General features: G+C 46.0%; 1 protein-coding gene across 2 annotated transcripts in view; it reads right to left on the bottom strand.

Moving 5' to 3' along the window:
- The window catches only part of CDC42BPB (CDC42 binding protein kinase beta), a 102,307-nt gene extending 86,684 nt beyond the window's left edge, over nt 1-15,623 (bottom strand). For both annotated transcript variants that reach the window (XM_047080035.1, XM_047080036.1), the window contains exon 1: nt 15,243-15,623. In XM_047080035.1, coding sequence (XP_046935991.1) covers nt 15,243-15,417 — 175 coding nt within the window. In that variant the 5' untranslated portion in view covers nt 15,418-15,623. The remainder of the gene's footprint in view (nt 1-15,242) is intronic.
- Nucleotides 15,624-19,040: the final 3,417 nt, after the last annotated feature.

Genomic DNA, 19,040 nt, shown 5'->3' with positions numbered 1-19,040 from the left:
CAAGGAAGACTTCATCATAGTCACAGAACAGGACATAAATGCCATAAGCTTTGACAACATAAAACTGGTAATTCCCCTAATTAACTCTTTAGTGAAAATTAATTTCAAAATGATGTCACAGATAAAAGAAAATGAAAGCAATTAAGTTATTTTATACATGAGTCCACTAACTACAGATTCCCCCCCTTACAACTGGGAATATAAATTTAAAACTAATAAAACACGAACACGACAGGTTCGGCTGTGCGGTTATGGGAAAAAAAAAAACGCCATGGCTAAGTGTACTTTACTCCATCCTGGGAATGCATGAATGATTCACTAGCGTTAGATATATTAATATAAACAATAAAAACTAAGCCTATCTAAGACAAAACTCACAACCCTCTTGATATATGTAATTACCGTATTTCAACATTAATTTCTCATGAAAATTTTAAAACTATGAATAGAAATATATTCTGATATTAAAAATCCTTTCAAATCAATATTCAATTTTAGTGGGAAGTCTAAAATATGCTCTAAAATTTAAAAGTAAATTTTAAAAACATATAAATTAGGAGGAGAAAGACTTTTACTTTCTATGGCATACCATTCTGCACTGTTTCAATTTATTAAATCATGAACACATGTTATTTTTATAATTTTAAAACTATTTCAAATAATAATAGCACTGGCCTAATATAAGTTTCGTGATTTATGTTCTGAGATTTTTAATACTTGGCATCAGGGGCAATCCTAAATCACAAAGAACTGTAACTTGGAACATCCATGACCACCCTCCACAAACTATTAGAGTTCAAGGTTACCAAAAAGTAACAAAAAAAATGTTCGTAAAGGAATTTTTAAAGAAAAACTGACTTATGATAGATGCATTGGAGTCAAAGAAACTCTCTGGGGAATTTAAAAACCAAAGCAGTTTCCAGTAGAACTCTTCATTAATAGCCCCAAAACTGGCCAACCCAGATGGCCATCCAGAGTGAACGAATAAACTGTGATACATGAATAAAATACCGTACAGGGCGCAGAAAAAACTAACAGCATAGATGGATCTAAATTACTTTTACTTGCAGTTACTTTTTTATTGTTGGTGAAACCTGAAACTTGCCATTTTAACCATTTTTAAGGATGGCCAAGAAAAAAGAGAAGACTCAAATTGCTAAAATTGAAATGAAAGAGGAGGCATTACTACAAATCTTAGAGAAATAAAAGGATTAAGAAATGCTATGAACAGACTCTATGCCAACAAATTTAATCTAGATAAAATGGACAAATTCCTGAAAAAGATACAAATTACCAAACTGACTCATGAAGAAAGAGAAAGTGTGAATAGATCTATACCAAGTACAGGGGTTGAATCAATAGTCAAAAAACTAACCACAAAGAAAAGCTCAGATAGATTTCCAGGTGAATTCTATCAAACATTTAAAGAATTAATACAAAATTTTCACAAACTCTCACCAAAAAAAAAAAAAAAAACCTGAAGAGAGAATACTTCCTAACTCATTCTATAAGGCCGGTATTACCCTGATAGCAAAACCAAAGACATTCAAGGAAAGAAAAAAACTACAAACCAGTATTTCTTTTGATTATTCACGTAAAGATCCTCAACAAACTACTAGTAAACCAAATCCAGCCAACACTGAAAAAGAATCATGCACCATGACCAAGTGGAATTTATCCCAAGCACATAAGGTTGGTTCAACATACAAAAATCAGTTAATGTAATACACTATATATCAACAGAATGAGAAACAAAAGCCACCTTATTATCTCAATGGACCCAGAAAAAGTAATTGACAAAATCCAACACCCTTTTATGGAAAAAACACTCAACAAACTAGAATACAAGGAAACTTCCTCCACCTGATAAAGGGCATTTATGAAAACTCACAGTTCGGGGCCCCTGGGTGGCTCAAGCAAGTAAGCATCTGACTCTTGATTTCGGCTCAGGTCATGATCTCGTGGTTTGGGAGACTGAGCCTCATGTCGGGCTCTGCACTGATAGCACAGAGCCTGCTTGGGATTGTCTCTCTCCCTCTCGCTCTCTCTGCCCCTCCCCCATGCATGCGTGCGTGCGTGCGTGTGTGTGTGTGTGTGTGTGTGTGTGCGCTCTTTCTCTCTCAAAATAAATAAACCTAAAAGAAAAAAAAAAACCTCACAGCTAAAACCAAACTTAATGGAGAAAGACTCAGACGTTTTGTCAAGAATGTCCACTCTTGGGGCACCTGGGTGGCGCAGTCGGTTAAGCGTCCGACTTCAGCCAGGTCACGATCTCGCGGTCCGTGAGTTCGAGCCCCGCGTCAGGCTCTGGGCTGATGGCTCAGAGCCTGGAGCCTGTTTCCGATTCTGTGTCTCCCTCTCTCTCTGCCCCTCCCCCGTTCATGCTCTGTCTCTCTCTGTCCCAAAAATAAATAAACGTTGAAAAAAAAAAAAAAAAAAGAATGTCCACTCTTACCACTTCTATTCTACATCATGCTGGAGGTTCTAGCCAGGGCAATTAGGCAACAGAAAGAAGTAACATCCAGCCTGGAAAGGAAGAAGCAAAACTATCTCTATTCACAAGTGACATGATTTTATGTATAAAAATCCTAAGGAATCCACTAAAAACTATTAGAATAAATGAGTTCAGCAATTTTGCAGGATATGGGCTCGATATAAAAAGTTCAATTGTATCTGTATACGTTTACAATGAACAATCTGAAAATGAGATTAAGAAAACAATTCCATTTACAATAGCATTAAAAAAAACTTAGGAATAATTTAACAAAATAAGTGCAAACCTTATATTTTGTTTTGTGAATATAATTAATGCAACCAAATAAACATTTAAAATGTTAAAATGGAAAATTTTATCTTATGTATTTTACCAATATGAAAAGGTTAAACTCTGAAAACTACAAAAATTTTTTTAAGTTTATTTACTTAAGTAGTCTCTACTTGAACTCACGACCCTGAGATCAAGACCCGCATGCTCTTCTGACTGAGCCAGCCAGATGCCCCATGAAAACTACAAAATATTTTTGAAAAAAAATTTAAAAGATCTAGATAAATGGAAAAACATTATGTTCATAGATAGAAGACTTAATATTGTTAAAACAGCAATACTCCCCAAATTAATCTACAGATTTGACGCAATCCCTATCAGAATCCCAGATGGCTTCTTTATAGAAATTGACAAGTTGATGCTAAAATTCAAATGGAAATTCAAGGAACCCAAAAGAGTCAAAACAATCTTGAAAAAGAACAAAGTTGGAGGCATCATACTTCCTGAATTCAAAACTTACTACAAAGCAACAGTAATCAAGACACAGTTGGTACTGGCATAAGGATAGGCATAAATATCAACAGGACACAACTGAGAGCCCAGAATTAAACCAATACATTTATCAAATGATTGTGACAAGAAGACAAGACTATTCCATGGGGGGAAAGAACAGACTCTTCAACAAATGGTGCTGAGAAAACAGGACACCAACATGCAAGAGAAAGAATGTGGTCCCCTATCTCATACCATATACAAAAATTGACTCAAAATGGATCAAAGACCTAAAGGTAAGATCTGAAGCTACAAATCTCTTAGAAGAAAACACAGGTATAAATCTTTGTGACCTTGGATTTGGCAATGGATTCTTGGTTATGACACCAAAAGCAACGAAAGGGAAGTTAAACTAAACTTCATCAAAATTAAAAACTTTTGTGCCATGGGGCGCCTGGGTGGCTCGGTCCTGGTTGGGTGTCCGACTTCAGTTTGGGTCATGATCTCACAGCTGGCGGGTTCAAGCCCCGTGATGGGCTGTGTGCTGACAGCTCGGAGCCTGGAGCCTGCTTCGGATTCTGTGTCTCCCTCTCTCTCTGCTCCTCCCCCACTCATGCTTTGTCTCTCTCTCTCTCTCTCTCTGTCTCTCAAAAATAAATAAACATTTAAAAAAAAATTAAAAAAAAAAAACTTCTGTGCCTCAAAGGAAACTCAAGAATGTGAAATGACAACCCACAGTAAAAAGGAAACTATTTGCAAATTATACATTTGATAAAGGCTCAATATCCAGAATATACAAAGAACTCTTACAACTCAACAACAAAGACAACACGATTTAAAAATGGGCAAAAGAACAGATATTTCTCCGAAGAAGACATAGAAATGGCCAACAAACACAAGAAAGGATGCTCAACACCATTGGCCTTTGGGAAAAAAGTAAATCAAAACTAAAATGAGAGGGCGCCTGGGTGGCTCAGCCATTAAGCCTCTGACTTCAGCTCAGGTCACAATCTCACAGCTGGTGAGCTCGAGCCCCGCATCGGGTAAAGATCACAAGCCCCAGATGAACCCCACTTCTCTCTCTCTCGCTCTGCTCCTTGCTCACTTGCACTAAAATGAGAGACCACTTCATGCCAACTAGGACGACTAGAATTTAAGAGACAAACAGTACCAACTGTTGGTAAGGATATGGAGAAACTGGAACCTTTACGTGCTTCTATGGAAAACAATCCGGCAGTTCCTCAAAATGTTAAGCACGGAGTTACCGAATGATCCAGCAATTCTACTCCCAGGCATACACCCAAGGGAAATGAAAAACGTATGTCCACGCAAAAGTTGGTGCATTAATGTTCACAGCAGCATTCTTCACAACGGCCAAAGGGTGGAAACAACCCACGCATCCATCAACTGCTGAGTGAATAAACAAGTGGACTATCCGTGTCACAGAATGTTATCTGGAACAGAAAGGAACGAAATACAGAGACACCCCGAAATACACGATGCTAAGCAAAAGGAATCCAGTCACAAAAGACCACATATTGGGGCGCCTGGGTGGCTCAGTCGGTAAAGCCTCTGACTCTTGATTTTGGCTCATGTCATGATCTGACAGTGCATGAGACTGAGACACATCTCTGAAAGCACAGAGCCTGCTTGGGATTCTCTCTCTCCCTCTCTCTGTCCCTCCCCTGCTCGTGTTCTCTCTCTCTCTCAAAATAGGTAAAAAAAATTTTTTAAGACCACATACTCCATTTAAGACTCCATTTATGTGAAATGTCCAGGGGGCGCTTGGGTGGCTCAGTCGGTCGGGCATCCGACTTCGGCTCAGGTCATGATCTCACGGTTCATGGGTTTGAGCCCCATGTCGGGCTCTGTGCTGACAGCTCGGGGCCTGGAGTTGCTTCGGATTCTGTATCTCCCTCTCTCTCTCTGCTCCTCCCCTGCTCTCACTCTGTCTCTCTCTCACTCTCTCAAGAATAAATAATGATTAAAAAAAAATTTTTATGTGAAATGTCCATAACAGGTTAATATATAATGAGATGAGATCAGCGGAAAGGAGGGAGGTGGGGTGACAGCTAAAGGGTACAGGGCTTCTTTCAGAGGTGATGAAAATGTTTGCAATTACAGAGTAGAGATGATTGCACAACTCTATTAATATAGTCTACTGGACTGTACCATTTAAACAGGTAAAATGTATGTGAATTATATATATCTCAATAAAGCTGTTACCAAAAAAAGAAAGAAAAAGTAAATAAATCATCTGGTAATTGTAAAAGGCAGAGAAATGTTTCTTTCCAACTAAAGTAAGCTTAATCAGCTATGTAATTTAAATTTCTCTCATATTGCTGATAGACAGCAGCTTTTGTTTCAGTAACCATCTTAACATATTATTTCACAAGGATTATCAAAACTTCATAAATGCAAACCTTGCTTTTTAAAAAAATAAATATTTCTAGAAAAAAACATATCCAGCCTTATCACTTTGGTTACATAAAACCATAACAATGCTGATGTTTTCAGAAACATTTCTTGTCCTGATACAGTCTAATATAAAAATGCCATTCCTGACACTTGAATTAACTGCTAAAACTGGGAATAGAGCACTCCCGGTAATTTCCCAATTTGCTGCTAATTAGACAATATATCCCACATACCCGAAAGCAGTGTTTCATCGACATTTTCCCAGATTAACTTTAAAGGTACATCAGAGGGGCACCTGGGTGGCTCAGTCAGTTAAGCATCCAACTCTTGGTTTTGGCTCAGGTCATGATCTCATGGTTGGTGGGTTCAAGTCCGGTATTAGGATTCTCTCTCTCTCTCCGTCTCTCTGCCCCTCCCCTGCTCCCTCACTCTCTCTCAAAATAAATAAATAAACATTAAAAAAAAAATAAAGGCACATCAAAAAGGTGGTTTGTTAATACACTTACAGACTTTTCAACAATCTGATCTCAAATACTTAGAGTTAAAAAACGGAGCAAATCCATTTGTGACAGAGCTGCAAAATTATTTTTAAAGGATTGCTGTATACCCATTAATTATGAAATCAACATCTTTCTCAACAGTGAAAAACAGAAATACTATTTCCAGGGGTGCCTGGCTGGCTCAGTCGGTAGAGCATGCAACTCCTGATCCTGGGGTCATGAGTTCAAGCCCCACCTTGAGCGTGGAGCCTACTTTAAAAAAAAAAAAAAATTAAAAATAAATAAATAATACTATTTCCAGTTAAAAATATATTTTTATAATATACTTAATATATAAGTTGAAAAATAAATTCAACTTCCTGATTTTACTTCTTTTAAACAAAAAGAGAGAAATCCAATGATTTCAGTTTAATTCTTTCACAGGAAAAGGGTAAAGTACAACAGCCTTAAAATGGAATTTGGGTGTCACGGTAAAGGAGGTCTATTTACCTTTGGATTTCATTTCTGTTATTTATGTTTTTAGAAAATTATGAGTGGCAAGAACATTTCTCCTTCTGCTCTTGATTTTAAATTGGTGATATCTTCCTACAGACCAAGAACCTGGAGCTAAACAGAATCACCTCTGTGTCACGTAAAGAAAGGTCAAAGTTTACGCACATGGCCCGAGTCACAAACACCCAACTGCAAACATCTCCGCGCTATGGTCTCCAGAGGTCCCTCCTGGCTTCACCCCTGCGCCCACCGTAGAGTAGCCGGTTAGCAGCAATCTGAAGAAGCATTTTCCAGGCACCCCTCTTTCTGTTTTCAGTGCACCCCCATCATGTAACTCCCGTTTCTTCACATCCCTTTTCCCTCTTCCTCTCCCTGTCCCACTAGAATGCAGTTCCTAGAGAAAAACCTGCCCTCCCACATTTCCATGTCTTCCTTCTACTTAGGGGAGAAGCTTTCTAATAAATGAGTAAGTACAGGAATAGAAATGCCAATACATCCAAGTCTATCCTGACTTCGTACAGAAATGAAAAATAGGGTACCTTTCAGAAAACCTACCTTATCTTTACACCATCTGGAAACCCTAGCAGAATGACAGCGTATGACTACAACGGGACACAGCTTCATGGATAACATGAGCTCCAGGAGAACAGGTATTCCGTTAACCACGGCAGTGCCTGGCACTTTTCAGGTCCTTAAAAAAATACTTGTTGAATGAATGACAGATGACAGCAGCCTAGAAATGTTAACGTAATCTTGCACAGTGGGAAAAGAAAGTGGCCAAGTGGTAACTAATTTAGCAAAGCTAGAAAACCAAAAGTTATTGCACGTGAGGTAGGGGTTAGGCGGCTCAGGAATGATTAGAAGCACCGGGATCTCTGGGGGTCCAAACGGTAACAGAAAGAAAACGGGACTGGCTTCAAATCTATAGGAGCAGCAGCTACACCCCAGAACTCCTTCTGTCCCTTCCCCATCAACTCTCCACCTTATCCCACCTTCCCCAAAAGCCGGCATATCCACAATACCCCCCAGTACCCAGACAGGACCAGAAACACCACTCTGCGGGAACTGACAGGTCCAGAGAAAAAATTAGCAACTTCTGGTAGTACCTCTCAAATTGGTGGGCCCCTGTCCTATCTCCTAATGGTGAGACTCCACACTTAAAGTTTGTCCACGCACACGGGGAGTTTTCAATCGGCCCACTCGCAATTACGAAAAGACAGCCAACAATCAGCAGACATTCAGAGAAAGGGTTCTGACATCAAAGACAAGGAGCAAAGCAGAAAAGAGAAGGAAAACTCAGAAGAAAGAGACAACGCAGGAAAGAGAAGAAAATGTCGACATAACATCTACGTGTGCACAGAAATCAACACAAAATGAACAAAAAGAAATGTTTAAAAAAAGTGCATCCCTTTCACGAAACAAAAACAGGATGTTATAAAAAGGAATGCTGAGAGCAAAAGTGAAAAATATCACAGCAGAAATAAAAGAGCAATGTAAGGACTAGAAGACACAGTTGAGGACCTCTTCCCAAAAAATCAGAACAAGCAGATAAATGAATGGAAAAACGCAGGAAAAGGAAATTAGCAGCACACTCTAGAAGGTCCAACACCTGAATAATAGGAGATCACAAAGGCTACAATGGAGAAATCAGAGAAGAAACCATCAAGAGACAGTATGGAAAGCTTCCAGAGCCATAGGACCCAGTGTCCCCACCCGAAAGACCCACCAAAGAGCGCTAAGGTTGGTGAAAAGAAGACCGAGAGTTTCCAGACAAGGCACACAAAGTCTGGGGGATCACAATGGGGTCGGGCTGCTCATTACCAACAGCAGAAGGTGGACAGTAATGGAGAAACGCTTTCACACTCCTGGGGAAAAATTACTTCTACCCTAGAATTCAACACCCAGGCAGACTGTCATTCACGTGTAAGGAAGAAGCCTTTTCAGGCAGACCTTTTCAGGTCTCAAAAAATGATCTCTTGATGAACCTTTTCTCAGGGAAGCCCTTCTTCTAGCTCTACCAAAAGGAAAAGGGTATGAAATCCAGAAAGGGGAATTCAACAGAAAGACACCAAAAAAGTCCCCATAAGGAATGAAGAGAAGTCCTAGGAATACTGCTAAGCAGCGGGCTCAGAGCGCAATGGGCCTAGACAAGAGGAAAACAAAAGGCTTTGAGGGGTGGAAGGTGACAGGCGAGGCGGGGGACGAGGCGCTCCAGTTACAAAGCTGGGCCTGTACTGAGCACTGTACACGGGCATCTAAGCTAAAGGGAGAAAACGTAACGCATTCCAATCAACACAGAAATAATTCCGTCTCGGTCAAGACAGGGCACTAACTGCACCCCATGTGGCTCAGTTGTTAAGGTATTTATTTGCCTAATGATAACATAAACACTACCAACTTAAACAGAAATTCTTATATGACCATATTTGGAAAAAGGACGAGAGGGGACAGGCAGGGAGGGAAGGAATATAAAAGTTCTACAGCCTTCTTTCCCTCAACAGAAGTCAACGGAGAAGTCAGAAAGTGAGCAGTACAAGCACGCTTTACAGAGGCATGGAATCTGAGGCAAGATTTGCTAAATAACCAGTATCCAAGATGCTTGCTCTCTCCCACAGGAACATGGCACCTACTGCCTAGGATGGAGATGCTGGGCTGAGGGCAGAAGGCCCTGGTCCCTGAAGACTTCCTGGCACGGGCTGCTGCCTTACCCTGCACTGCCCACAGGCCAATTCCACACGAGATAGAAGTCACCCTGATTTGGGTTCAGTTGCCGTTATTTGGTTGTCACTGGCCGCTGAATGTGATCTGAGACAGGGGATTATTAAACAGAAACAGAGGGGCTGGAAGTGGCTGCTTGTGAAAGTCCGAACCCAGAGTTACTAAGTAAATGCGTTACTTTAATAAAGGTAACGTTATATTTGGAGAAAATCACTCCACACTATGGTCGGAAGTGCCGTCAATCTCAACTTCTACAACTAAGGTTAGGTGGGTCTTTCTTGGTCAATTTTACCTGATTTATTAAATGCAACAGAGTATGAAGTATTAAAACGAGGGAATGATGGAATGAACAGCCGGGTTTTTTGTTCTGTTTTGTTGTTTTAATGTTTGTTTATTTTTGAGGGAGACAGAGCGTGATCGGGGGAGGGGCAGGGAGAGGGAGACAGAATACGAAGCAGGCTCCAGGTTCTGAGCTGTCAGCACAGAGCCCGACACAGGGCTTGAACTCATGGACCCCGAGATCATGACCTGAGCGGAAGTCGGACGCTTAACCGACTGAACCACCCAGGGCATCCCAACAGCAGGATTTTAGGATGCCTGGTGGAGGGAGTTAAATCCTACAGCAAGAAAGGAATTCATTTGGGTCTGTGGGCTTGAGAGCTTCAGCGAGGCAGGTGCTGATGGGAACGAGGGGAAAGCTACGATAAAATAGGGTTTTCAAAGCAGGTGTCTGAGAGGCAGTCCCAGGCTAATGGTGGTCCCGTGGAGAAGAGAACCCCCACCAGAAGCTGGCTCTGAAATGATCAGGGAAAATGTCAAGAGCCTCGGTTACCCAAGGGCAGCAGGGACAGGGGTGGAGGGCAGATCAGGTGATCGCTCAAATCCCTAACAGTGTTTGAACCCAGGACTCTGACTGTGGAGGCTGGAGAAATCACTGCGTCCCAGTGACATTAGGAGTAACCTTACAGTAAGTTCGTCTGTCTCCAAAGCAGCTCCAATACAAAGACAGGATTGGACTGAAACATGATTCGATTCCAATTTCTCTCTGAGTTTCTAATTCTTTACGAAAGATAACAAAATCCAAAGTCTCTTATGATACAACTGATCCTTTTTGCAAAATTTTAATCTGAGAACAATTTTGTTGCCAGTTACCTACCGGTCAGTGAAACTGACCCAAAACCTAATATACAACACAGATTGTTCAAATCATGCTGTAAAGTACGACCTTTATTTCATAGTTAGTATCCATCTGTCCTCAAAAAAAATAGTTGTCTCTGGCAGATTTTTAAGTCCGTATATATAAAATTCAGATGGTCAAAACACCTTCGATTTTAAATCTAAGGAAAGTGTTATTTTCCTCTCATCCATCTCTCACTAAGAGATAAGAGAGTATTTGTGTGAGCTTTTCACACAAATTTAAGGTAACCTTACCATACTGTCATTCTGGACCGTTCTAAGAAGCTAAGAATCAAACTCGGGACAGGCACTAAAAGGTGTTATGTTACGGGGATTCGTTAGATGTTGTGATTAGAGTTTTCGTGGGTTTTTAAAAAACTCTTTCAAAATTTCTTTAATTTTACTTTTTCTCCTTTTTGATTAAAAAAAAAAGAGGTAAAAATCTCTATCTGGTTTCTTCCAGCAAGATCCTTTTACCTTATTAGTCTCAAAAAATACTTTTTGTCTCTTTACCAAGAAAAGCACTCAACGGTTTCGCCGGACTTAATATAGTTTGGAATGAACAGCCCTGTTCGCTCATGTGTTCATCCGGCATCACAGACGTCAGCACACACGGCAGACTTCTGAGGGCAGCAGGCGCTGCAACATGAAGGGGGCAGAGGCAGGAGGAGCCACCCCAGCAAGCCCGTCCTAGTGGATTATTTTGCCTCGGGTGCGCTTGGGTTGTCTGCTTGCCCAGCAACCGGCTGCACATCATCGACTTTCTCAAGGGGCTCACGCAGTGGTATCCTGTTTGAGAGCAATTCACTCCAATTCCAGTGTGTTTATTTAAGGCCTACACGTACAACAGACACTGCTGTTTACCGCAACACCCAATTCGTGGATGAGGTTTTAGGAGAAAAAAAGGGAAGGCTGGCTTGTGAACGTTTAATGGTTTCAAGCGCCTCATCACATGCCGTGTGGTCAAACACCGTGCGTTTCAAATAGCTACTTACAAGTTACATTAATTTTTATCATGCAAACCCAACATTTGGGTTTGACTCCCTCGAATTCAGATCTTATTCACGAGACCTACTTCTCAAGGCGTTCCCACGCAATGCACATTCTACCTGAAGAAACCAGTGAGACTAAAATGTACCCTGAGATGTTTAGCACCACCCGTTAAGCCTACTGGTATAAAATTTGGGGAGAGCCATCCCACTCACAGCTGGGGCTGGGGACCCCATGCCAACAGCTACAGGAATTCACATGGACGACAGAGAGCTCTCGGAAGGTACTGCTGCATTCGTAACGAGAAAAGCCACAAATGAGGAAATTAAAGAGGGCTAGCAAAGATTAATTCCATTCCTTTAGAGGAAGTACAGTGGCAGGGTAAAGGAAGGTGGCCCGGACCACAAATCGGGAAACCCACACTGAGGTGTGCACCCACAAGGCGTGCCTGCACCAGACGTGGGCTCTAGGCTTCCCACCTGGTCTGCAGGCCACACGAGAGCCAGAGCACAGGCCCCTGTGGTCCAGCCAATGCCAACAGGCGGGGACTTCAAACATCATCTTCATCTAGCTGCAACACGAGCCATTATACTTAAGCCATGAAAAAAAAAAATTTAACACGTGAAAATATTTTTATATAACAAAGATAAAAGTTAACAGATAACAACTTCACCTCCTTTACTCGTATTTGTGCTGTTTACTTGTAGAAATTTCGAAGTGCTTCATAGTGTTCTATTTTAAATGGTATCCAATTTGCATTAAAATATAGTTTAAAGAAATACACAGGCAAAGCAAGGTATTTCCAAGTTTAAATTAAGGTCCAGGATTTCAGAGAGGAAAACTAATCAAACTATAAACATAATCAAGGGAAAATTAAAGACCTGCAATGAAGGCCAAGAGGACTCTGGTCCCGTGCAACCACTGTGGCAATAAGAAAATAAGAGCCAGGAAGTCTGCTTTTAAAACTTAAGAACTTGAGGGGTCCCTGGGTGGCTCAACCGGTTAAGCGTCTGACTTCCACTGGGGTCGTAATCTCGTGGTTTGTGGGTTCCAGCCCTGCACCGGGCTCTGTGCTGACAGCTCAGAGCCAGGTGCCTGCTTCGGATTCTGTGTCTCCTCTCTCTCTCTCTCTCTCTCTCTGCCCCTCGTCCACTCACACACTCTCTCTGTCCCTCAAAAATGAAATAAATGTTTAAAAAAATTAAAAAAAAAAACCTTAAAAACTTGAATACCTGTACTTTCCAAATTTCCCCAAAGATTCCTCCCTAAGTGTCAAAATCTGGGCTGAATAAGCTGTGTTTCTTCATTAAGTTTCAAGATTTCTACCTAATTGTCATTAGACACACCTACCTAGCAAGATTTGGGAGGTGGGCAGAGGCTGGCCCTCTGCAGAACAGGACTCCACACACTGGAAGTTTCAAACATCATGCAGGGGGTGACTCCAACGACTCAACAACCCCCAGGCGGATGGATAGCTTCTATCTGTTTCCAGAGGAGAAGTAATTCCTCTTGGAAGTCAGGGTGCCTACTAAGGCTCCACAGTTCCACCTGATGGACCATTTTTCACCTTCCAAAGGCAGTTACCAGGCGTCCTAAGTACACTAAAGTATGGCTGCACATAATCTTAACCGGTAACGCACCTCTGTGGAGTTACAATGGTGTATGATGTTAACGTGCATGAAATTCAATACTTCTATTCTAGAAGTAGTGTTTAGTAGTATTAGTAATTCATTAAAATGCCACCTTAAACTTAAGACCATTTTTCTTCCCTGTAATTTCAGCTTTACACTTCTGTGCAAGCTGAGTTGTTAGGACGATGTAGTTTATTTGCAATCATAATTTCCAAAAAGCCAGAATCCAATTTTGAAAATATTTCTAAATTCTAGCACACGGCTTCTGTCCAGATTTGGAAAGGTCAAATCTCATAACACCTCCCCACATGCTGAGAAGAGCCTGCTCGTGCGAAGTCCACCAGCTCTCGGAGGGGCTGGTACCGTCGGGTGGTGTGCAGACTAGGCAAGAACCCCGGATGTATAGGCTGTCCAGCTCTCAGACGAAGCCCCACAGGGGCGCTACTCAGCTCGCAGGCCAGAGGCCAGCTGCAGCACACATTTCCACTAGCACTGCCCTCCCTCTGCTTCCTTCTTTCAGTCCCACTTTTACTCACACACCGGCACCGAGTCGACCTGACGGTCGATCTGTCTGGATGTCAAGATCAAATGCCTCAGAAAGGCAAGGCAAATACAATATTCAGAAGGCTCAGATGTACCAAGCGCCAGACTGTGAAAGTGAGTTATTTGGTTGGAAACCAGGTCACTGACAAAGGACCCCGGAAAGTAAATACTCTCATTTCACTGATGTTGTAAATAACCAAGAATGGTGGTCCCCACCGAAATAAAGCATAAGGGGCTGTCTTGGGGCTCTGGACCTCCTTTCTGCCTCTGCTCTCACAAAACATCGTTTCACTATAGGGCAAAACACAGAAGCCGCCTAGAGAATATCTCAACTTGAGTACTGTGAGTAAACAAAACCCCAAATTCCAGTTGCCATTCTGGCAGAGTAGGAGGCCTCACCTGAGAACACATTTGTTTCTTCACGTAACTATCAGCTTCGTCAGGCCCAAAGATTAGAAATCACCGGCTCAAACTGCACAGCCCCAACCCAATGACGCAAGTGACCCAAGGGGAGGGTCTGCATGGTCTGCCCTGAACGTGAGCACTGCATCTTCCTACCAGGTCGTTCCAGGGGAGTCTGAGGGTCTTGACAGGATGTCCACGTTAGAGAGGAAGTGAAAGGGTTTTACTTGACGCTTGTAGCTATCTTCGGGATTCTTATGATCGTCAAACGGCCTAATCGAACGTTTATCCTACTAAAGTTAAGTACGTTATTTGATCAATGATTACAGTCCTGACTTCCTTGAATAAACTACAGAAAGCACGCAGAGATCTGAGGAAGAAAGTTTTTAAACGTCTTCCGTATACTGACAGTTGCAGCTACGCCCAACGTATTACAAGAATCTAGCACAATCACGATGAAAAAAAAAAATCAATTTGCTCTCGCAAAATAAGGCTTTTAACCTGAAAACTCCCTTGGAGGTGCCACAGTAAAGGGTGTCCAGGCCCTGGACGTCAAGGGGGTGTAGGCTGGCTGTCACCCTTAGAATTGGTCTCCCCGGAAATGCACATGCGAGTAGGGGGCCCACCGGGCGGTGTAGGAGGCAGACGCAAAAATCACGCGCGGCTGCCCCCGCAAGCCAGCAGGGCGTGCGGGGGCGGGGGCGGAGGCGGGGAGGGGGCCTCCACGCCGACTCCGGACCCCAGAGCGAGGGGCGGGGGCGGATTTCCCGGGGAGTGCTGCAGGAAATGATATCCAGACTCGGAGGGTGGATCTAGGAAGCGGCCCGGGCGATGGCCGGCGGCGGGGAGCGAGTGGGGGTGGGAACGGAGGATGTGGCTCCCAGGGGCAGGATGAGGGGGCGGGACGGCCGAACGCGGGTGCGCCAGGGCCGAGGAGGAGGGCAGGGAGGGGATCGGCAGCCGCTGAGGGGCGAGGGCGCGAGGAGCGGCCTTAGAGGAAGGGGGCGGCGGGGCTGGGGGCTTGGAGAGGCCGGAGCGGAAGCCCGAGGGCGGGGAGGAGGAGCGGGCCGGGGTCGGAGGGGCGGAAGGGCAGGCCGGAGCCCCGCGCGCACTTACCCCACTCGAGGAACTCGGCCACATACTTGTCGCGCCGCAGGGCCGAGTGGCTGCACTCGGTGTACAGACAGACGAGCACGTCGAGCAGCGTCTCCACACTCAGGGCGCTCTCGTTGCGCCAGGGCCCGTCCAGGAGCAGCTGCTCCAGCTTCTTGAGCCGCACCTTGGCCGACATGGTGCCGCGCGGCCCGCTCCCAACGCGCCGGACTCTCGCTGCCCGCTCGGCCAGTCCGTCAGGGCGAGCCCTCGGGGGCCCGGTAGCCGCGAGTCCCGGCAGCAGCGGCGCCTCGTTGCCGCCCCGTCCGCGTCGTCGCGCCCCGGCCTAGGCCGACATCTTGGGCTCGGTCCCGGCGGCGCAGCGTCTGGGGCGCCGGGCCCCGCGGGTCCATGGGCCGGTCTCCTCCCCTCGGCGCCGCCGCCCGCCCCGCCCGCCGCGGCCCGCCCTCGCCTCGCCCTGCCGCCCGCCGCGCGCCCTTCAGCCCCGCCCGCGGCCGCGCCCTCCTCGCCTTCGCCGCCGTCCGCCGACCTGGAGCGCCGCGGAGCGGAGCGCAGCGCAAGCCCGGCCGGCGCCCGAGCCCCGACCCCAGCCCCGACCCGGCGGCCCAGCCCCGCGGCCCGCAGCCAACCAGGGCGCGGCCAGCGCGGGCGCAGCCAACCACGGCGGGGCCGGCCGCCGCCGCGCTGACCTCAGCGCGCCGCCCCGCCCCTGCGCTCCCGGCTCCCGGCTCCGGCTCCCGGCGGGATGGGACCTCGCCGCTTGCCGTAGGGCGGCCGGGATGCTGGGAAGGCCAGGCGGCGGGGGCGGGGCGAGCGCCGAGCCAGTGCGCCGCCGAGATTGCGCGCCCGCGCGTGCGCCGACGGCGCCCGGGAGGCGTGCGCCAGCGCTTCGTGGACGGGTCCCGGGTGTGCGGGGTCTGTGCTCGCGCACGCGCGCGTCTCGGGCCCCGAAGGGGAAACCCCTTGCTTGCTGGGGCGGAGGGGGCTTCGGCGGAGTGACCCGCTGGTTTAAAACCTGGACGCGGCCGGGCTCGGAGCGGCCCTGGAAAGCGGGGGCCTGCCTGACTTGCACGCGAGTCCGCGCGGCCCGGACTGGGCGGAGGCCCCTGCAGAGCGGCGACCCAGCGGGCCACCCTGCACCTCGTGAATTCGTGGTGCCCCCGCAGTGGCCACTTCAGATTCCGCCGTCCAGCCTACCCCAACCGCAAACAAATGTCTTAGCCTGACACTTGGGTAGGAAGGGGCCGGCTGTCTCCAGGCTGGGTGTCCCGGGAGAGTCTCTGCTTCCCTGAGATTGTTGGTGCATTTGGGTGGCTGGGGGAAGAAGGAAGGTGATGGAGCATTCCCCCACCCAAACACCCTTGGCGTCAGGACAGCAGGGGCCGCCTGGAGCTCGTGCGAGGGCACAGGCCACGGGCTGGGTGAGAGCCGGAGCGAGGGTGCAGGGCCGTGGGAACCCTGACCCGAGGAAGTGGGTGGGGGGCTTAGGTGGATCCGGGGCACGGAGGTAGAGCAGGTAGAGCTTTGAAGGCGCAAAACTGAAGGCAAAACTAATGTGGGGAGACAAATCAGAATCGTGGCTACCCCTGTGGAGGAAGTATTGACTGCGAAGGGGTAGGAGGGAGCCATCCTGGCTGCTGGAAGTGTTCTGTAATTATATTGAGGTGTTGGTTATACAGCACTACATATAAGTAACATTCTTCAAACCGTACGCATCACTGTATACGTTACACCTTTATTTAATTTTTTGAGAGACAGTGTGCGAGCAGGGGAGCGGCAGAGAGGGAGAGAGAATCCTAAGCAGGCTACACACCCAGCGCAGAGCTGGCCTCGGGGCTTGATCTGAGGACCCTGGGATCATGACCTGAGCCAGAATCAAGAGTTGGCTGCTCAATGGACTGAACCACCTAGGAACCCGGTCCCTTAATTTTTAAAAGTCAGGCAAAAACCATCTTTTGGTGTTAGAGTTCAGAGTAGACGTTATGAACTGGAGGCTAGGAACATTTTGTGTCTTGACCAGACCCATCTTGTAACACAGATCTATACATATATAAATATGTATATAAATTAATATAAATTAATATAAATTAAACCGCGTTCTAAATATTTGTGCACTTCATATGTATGATACTTCAACGTACAAATTATAAGGGAGGAGGTGGGACTGAGCAGACCACCTGGCTCAAACCCAAAGGTTTCCCACTGGTTTTAAGCTAAAGACCAAATTCTTTACCTTGGTTTTTTGGTTTTTTGAGAGGGAGGCAGACGCTTAACTGACCCAGCCACCTAGGCTCCTCTACCGTGGCTTTTAAGTAGGGTGATGAGGCTGAATTTGTCTGGGACAGTCACCATTCTTTGTCTTTGTCCCAGTGGAAGTAGAACAGTATCCATTCCCCTAGGGTCCCTATTTGGACTGTGTATTCTCTGGTCTCCAGACTCAGCAGGCTGTCTGGCCCTGCTCCACCCTCTACCCCTATTCTTACTCTCTTTACTCTCTGACTCCAGTCTCACTGACCTTGCTGCCCCTCAACTGATTCTGCCCCCCTCCTGCCTCAGGGCCTTTGCACTTACCAAGACATCTACCTTGGATGCTCCTCCTGGACCACCTTCATTTTGTCTGCTCAACCTAAAGCCATTTCAGCATTGCCCGTTCCAGGACAGCTTTGCCTAACCCCCCCCCCCCCCCCGGGCTGAATCAGGTCTCAGATTCACCCTGTAGTTTTCGTTAGTACTTGAGACAGTGAGTACTTATGGGTCTTACTTCTCAGAAAACTAGAAATCTTTCTGTGCCTCAGTTCCCTCAGAAGTACAAGAATAACAATAAGACCTACCCAGTATTTCAGTGAGTCTCTGAAAGGATTAAACAAGGGGCACCTGCATGGCTCAGTCAGTTAAGTGCCTGATTCAATTTCAGTTCAGGTCATGATCTCACTTTTGTGGGATTGAGCCCTGCGTCGGGCTCCACGCTGGGCATGAAGACTACTTGAGATTTTCTTTCTCTCTCTCTCTCTCTCCCTCTGCCCCTCTCCCCTGCTCGCGTTCTCTGTCTGTGTCTTAAAAAACAATTTTAATGAGTTAACCCCCGTAGAGCACTTTGAACAGTGCCTGGCTCATAGTAAATGCTCACATTGGTAGCTGGTATGCATTGGAGCTCTTTTTTCAGAGACTGGGGACTCTGTGACCAGGTGATGGATCGAGCAGTCTTGGGTCCCCCAGACCAAGGAATTCCAGTGTCTTTGGGCACCCTTGAGGTTCCGCTGTATATGTCTTAATCATTTCTGTCTGCTATCACAAAATACCGTAGACTGGGTGGCTTATAAACGGTTCTGGAGGCTCCAAGTCTCAGGTCAGGGTGCCGGCACAATCAGGTTCTGAGTGAGTTGCCCTATTCCTGTTTATAGAGGGCTGTCTTGCTGTATTCTCACGTGGTAGAAAGAGGTAGCTCCTTGCCCTCCTACAAGACAACAATCCCATTAGTGGAGGCTCGACCCTCATGACCTAATCACCTCCCTAGGGCCCCACCTCCTAACATATCACATTGGGGGTTAGCATTTCAGCATAAGCGTTTTGGGGACACAAACATTGAGCCCGTAGCAGTATCCTTACAATAAACTCCTGCTTGGGCTCCGGTGGGGGGGTGGGGGGGGGGCGGGTTCTGGTCTTCACAGCACAGCAAGTCAGACTAAGCAGAGCCTTACGCCCAGTTCCCTGAAATGTGCACGGCTTATGGTGACTTTAAGCCGCGGGGTCTTGAGTCAGAAATCACAGTGCCCCAGCCTGCAGAGTGAAACCTTGGAACTT

The sequence above is a fragment of the Lynx rufus genome, unplaced genomic scaffold (genome assembly GCF_022079265.1).
Source record: "Lynx rufus isolate CCGP_SWC_20201006 ecotype Redwood Valley unplaced genomic scaffold, mLynRuf1.p SCAF_17, whole genome shotgun sequence".
NCBI lineage: Eukaryota > Metazoa > Chordata > Mammalia > Carnivora > Felidae > Lynx > Lynx rufus.
The sequence above is the reverse complement of the archived record's forward strand: the minus strand, read 5'-3'. Positions and strand labels throughout refer to the sequence as shown.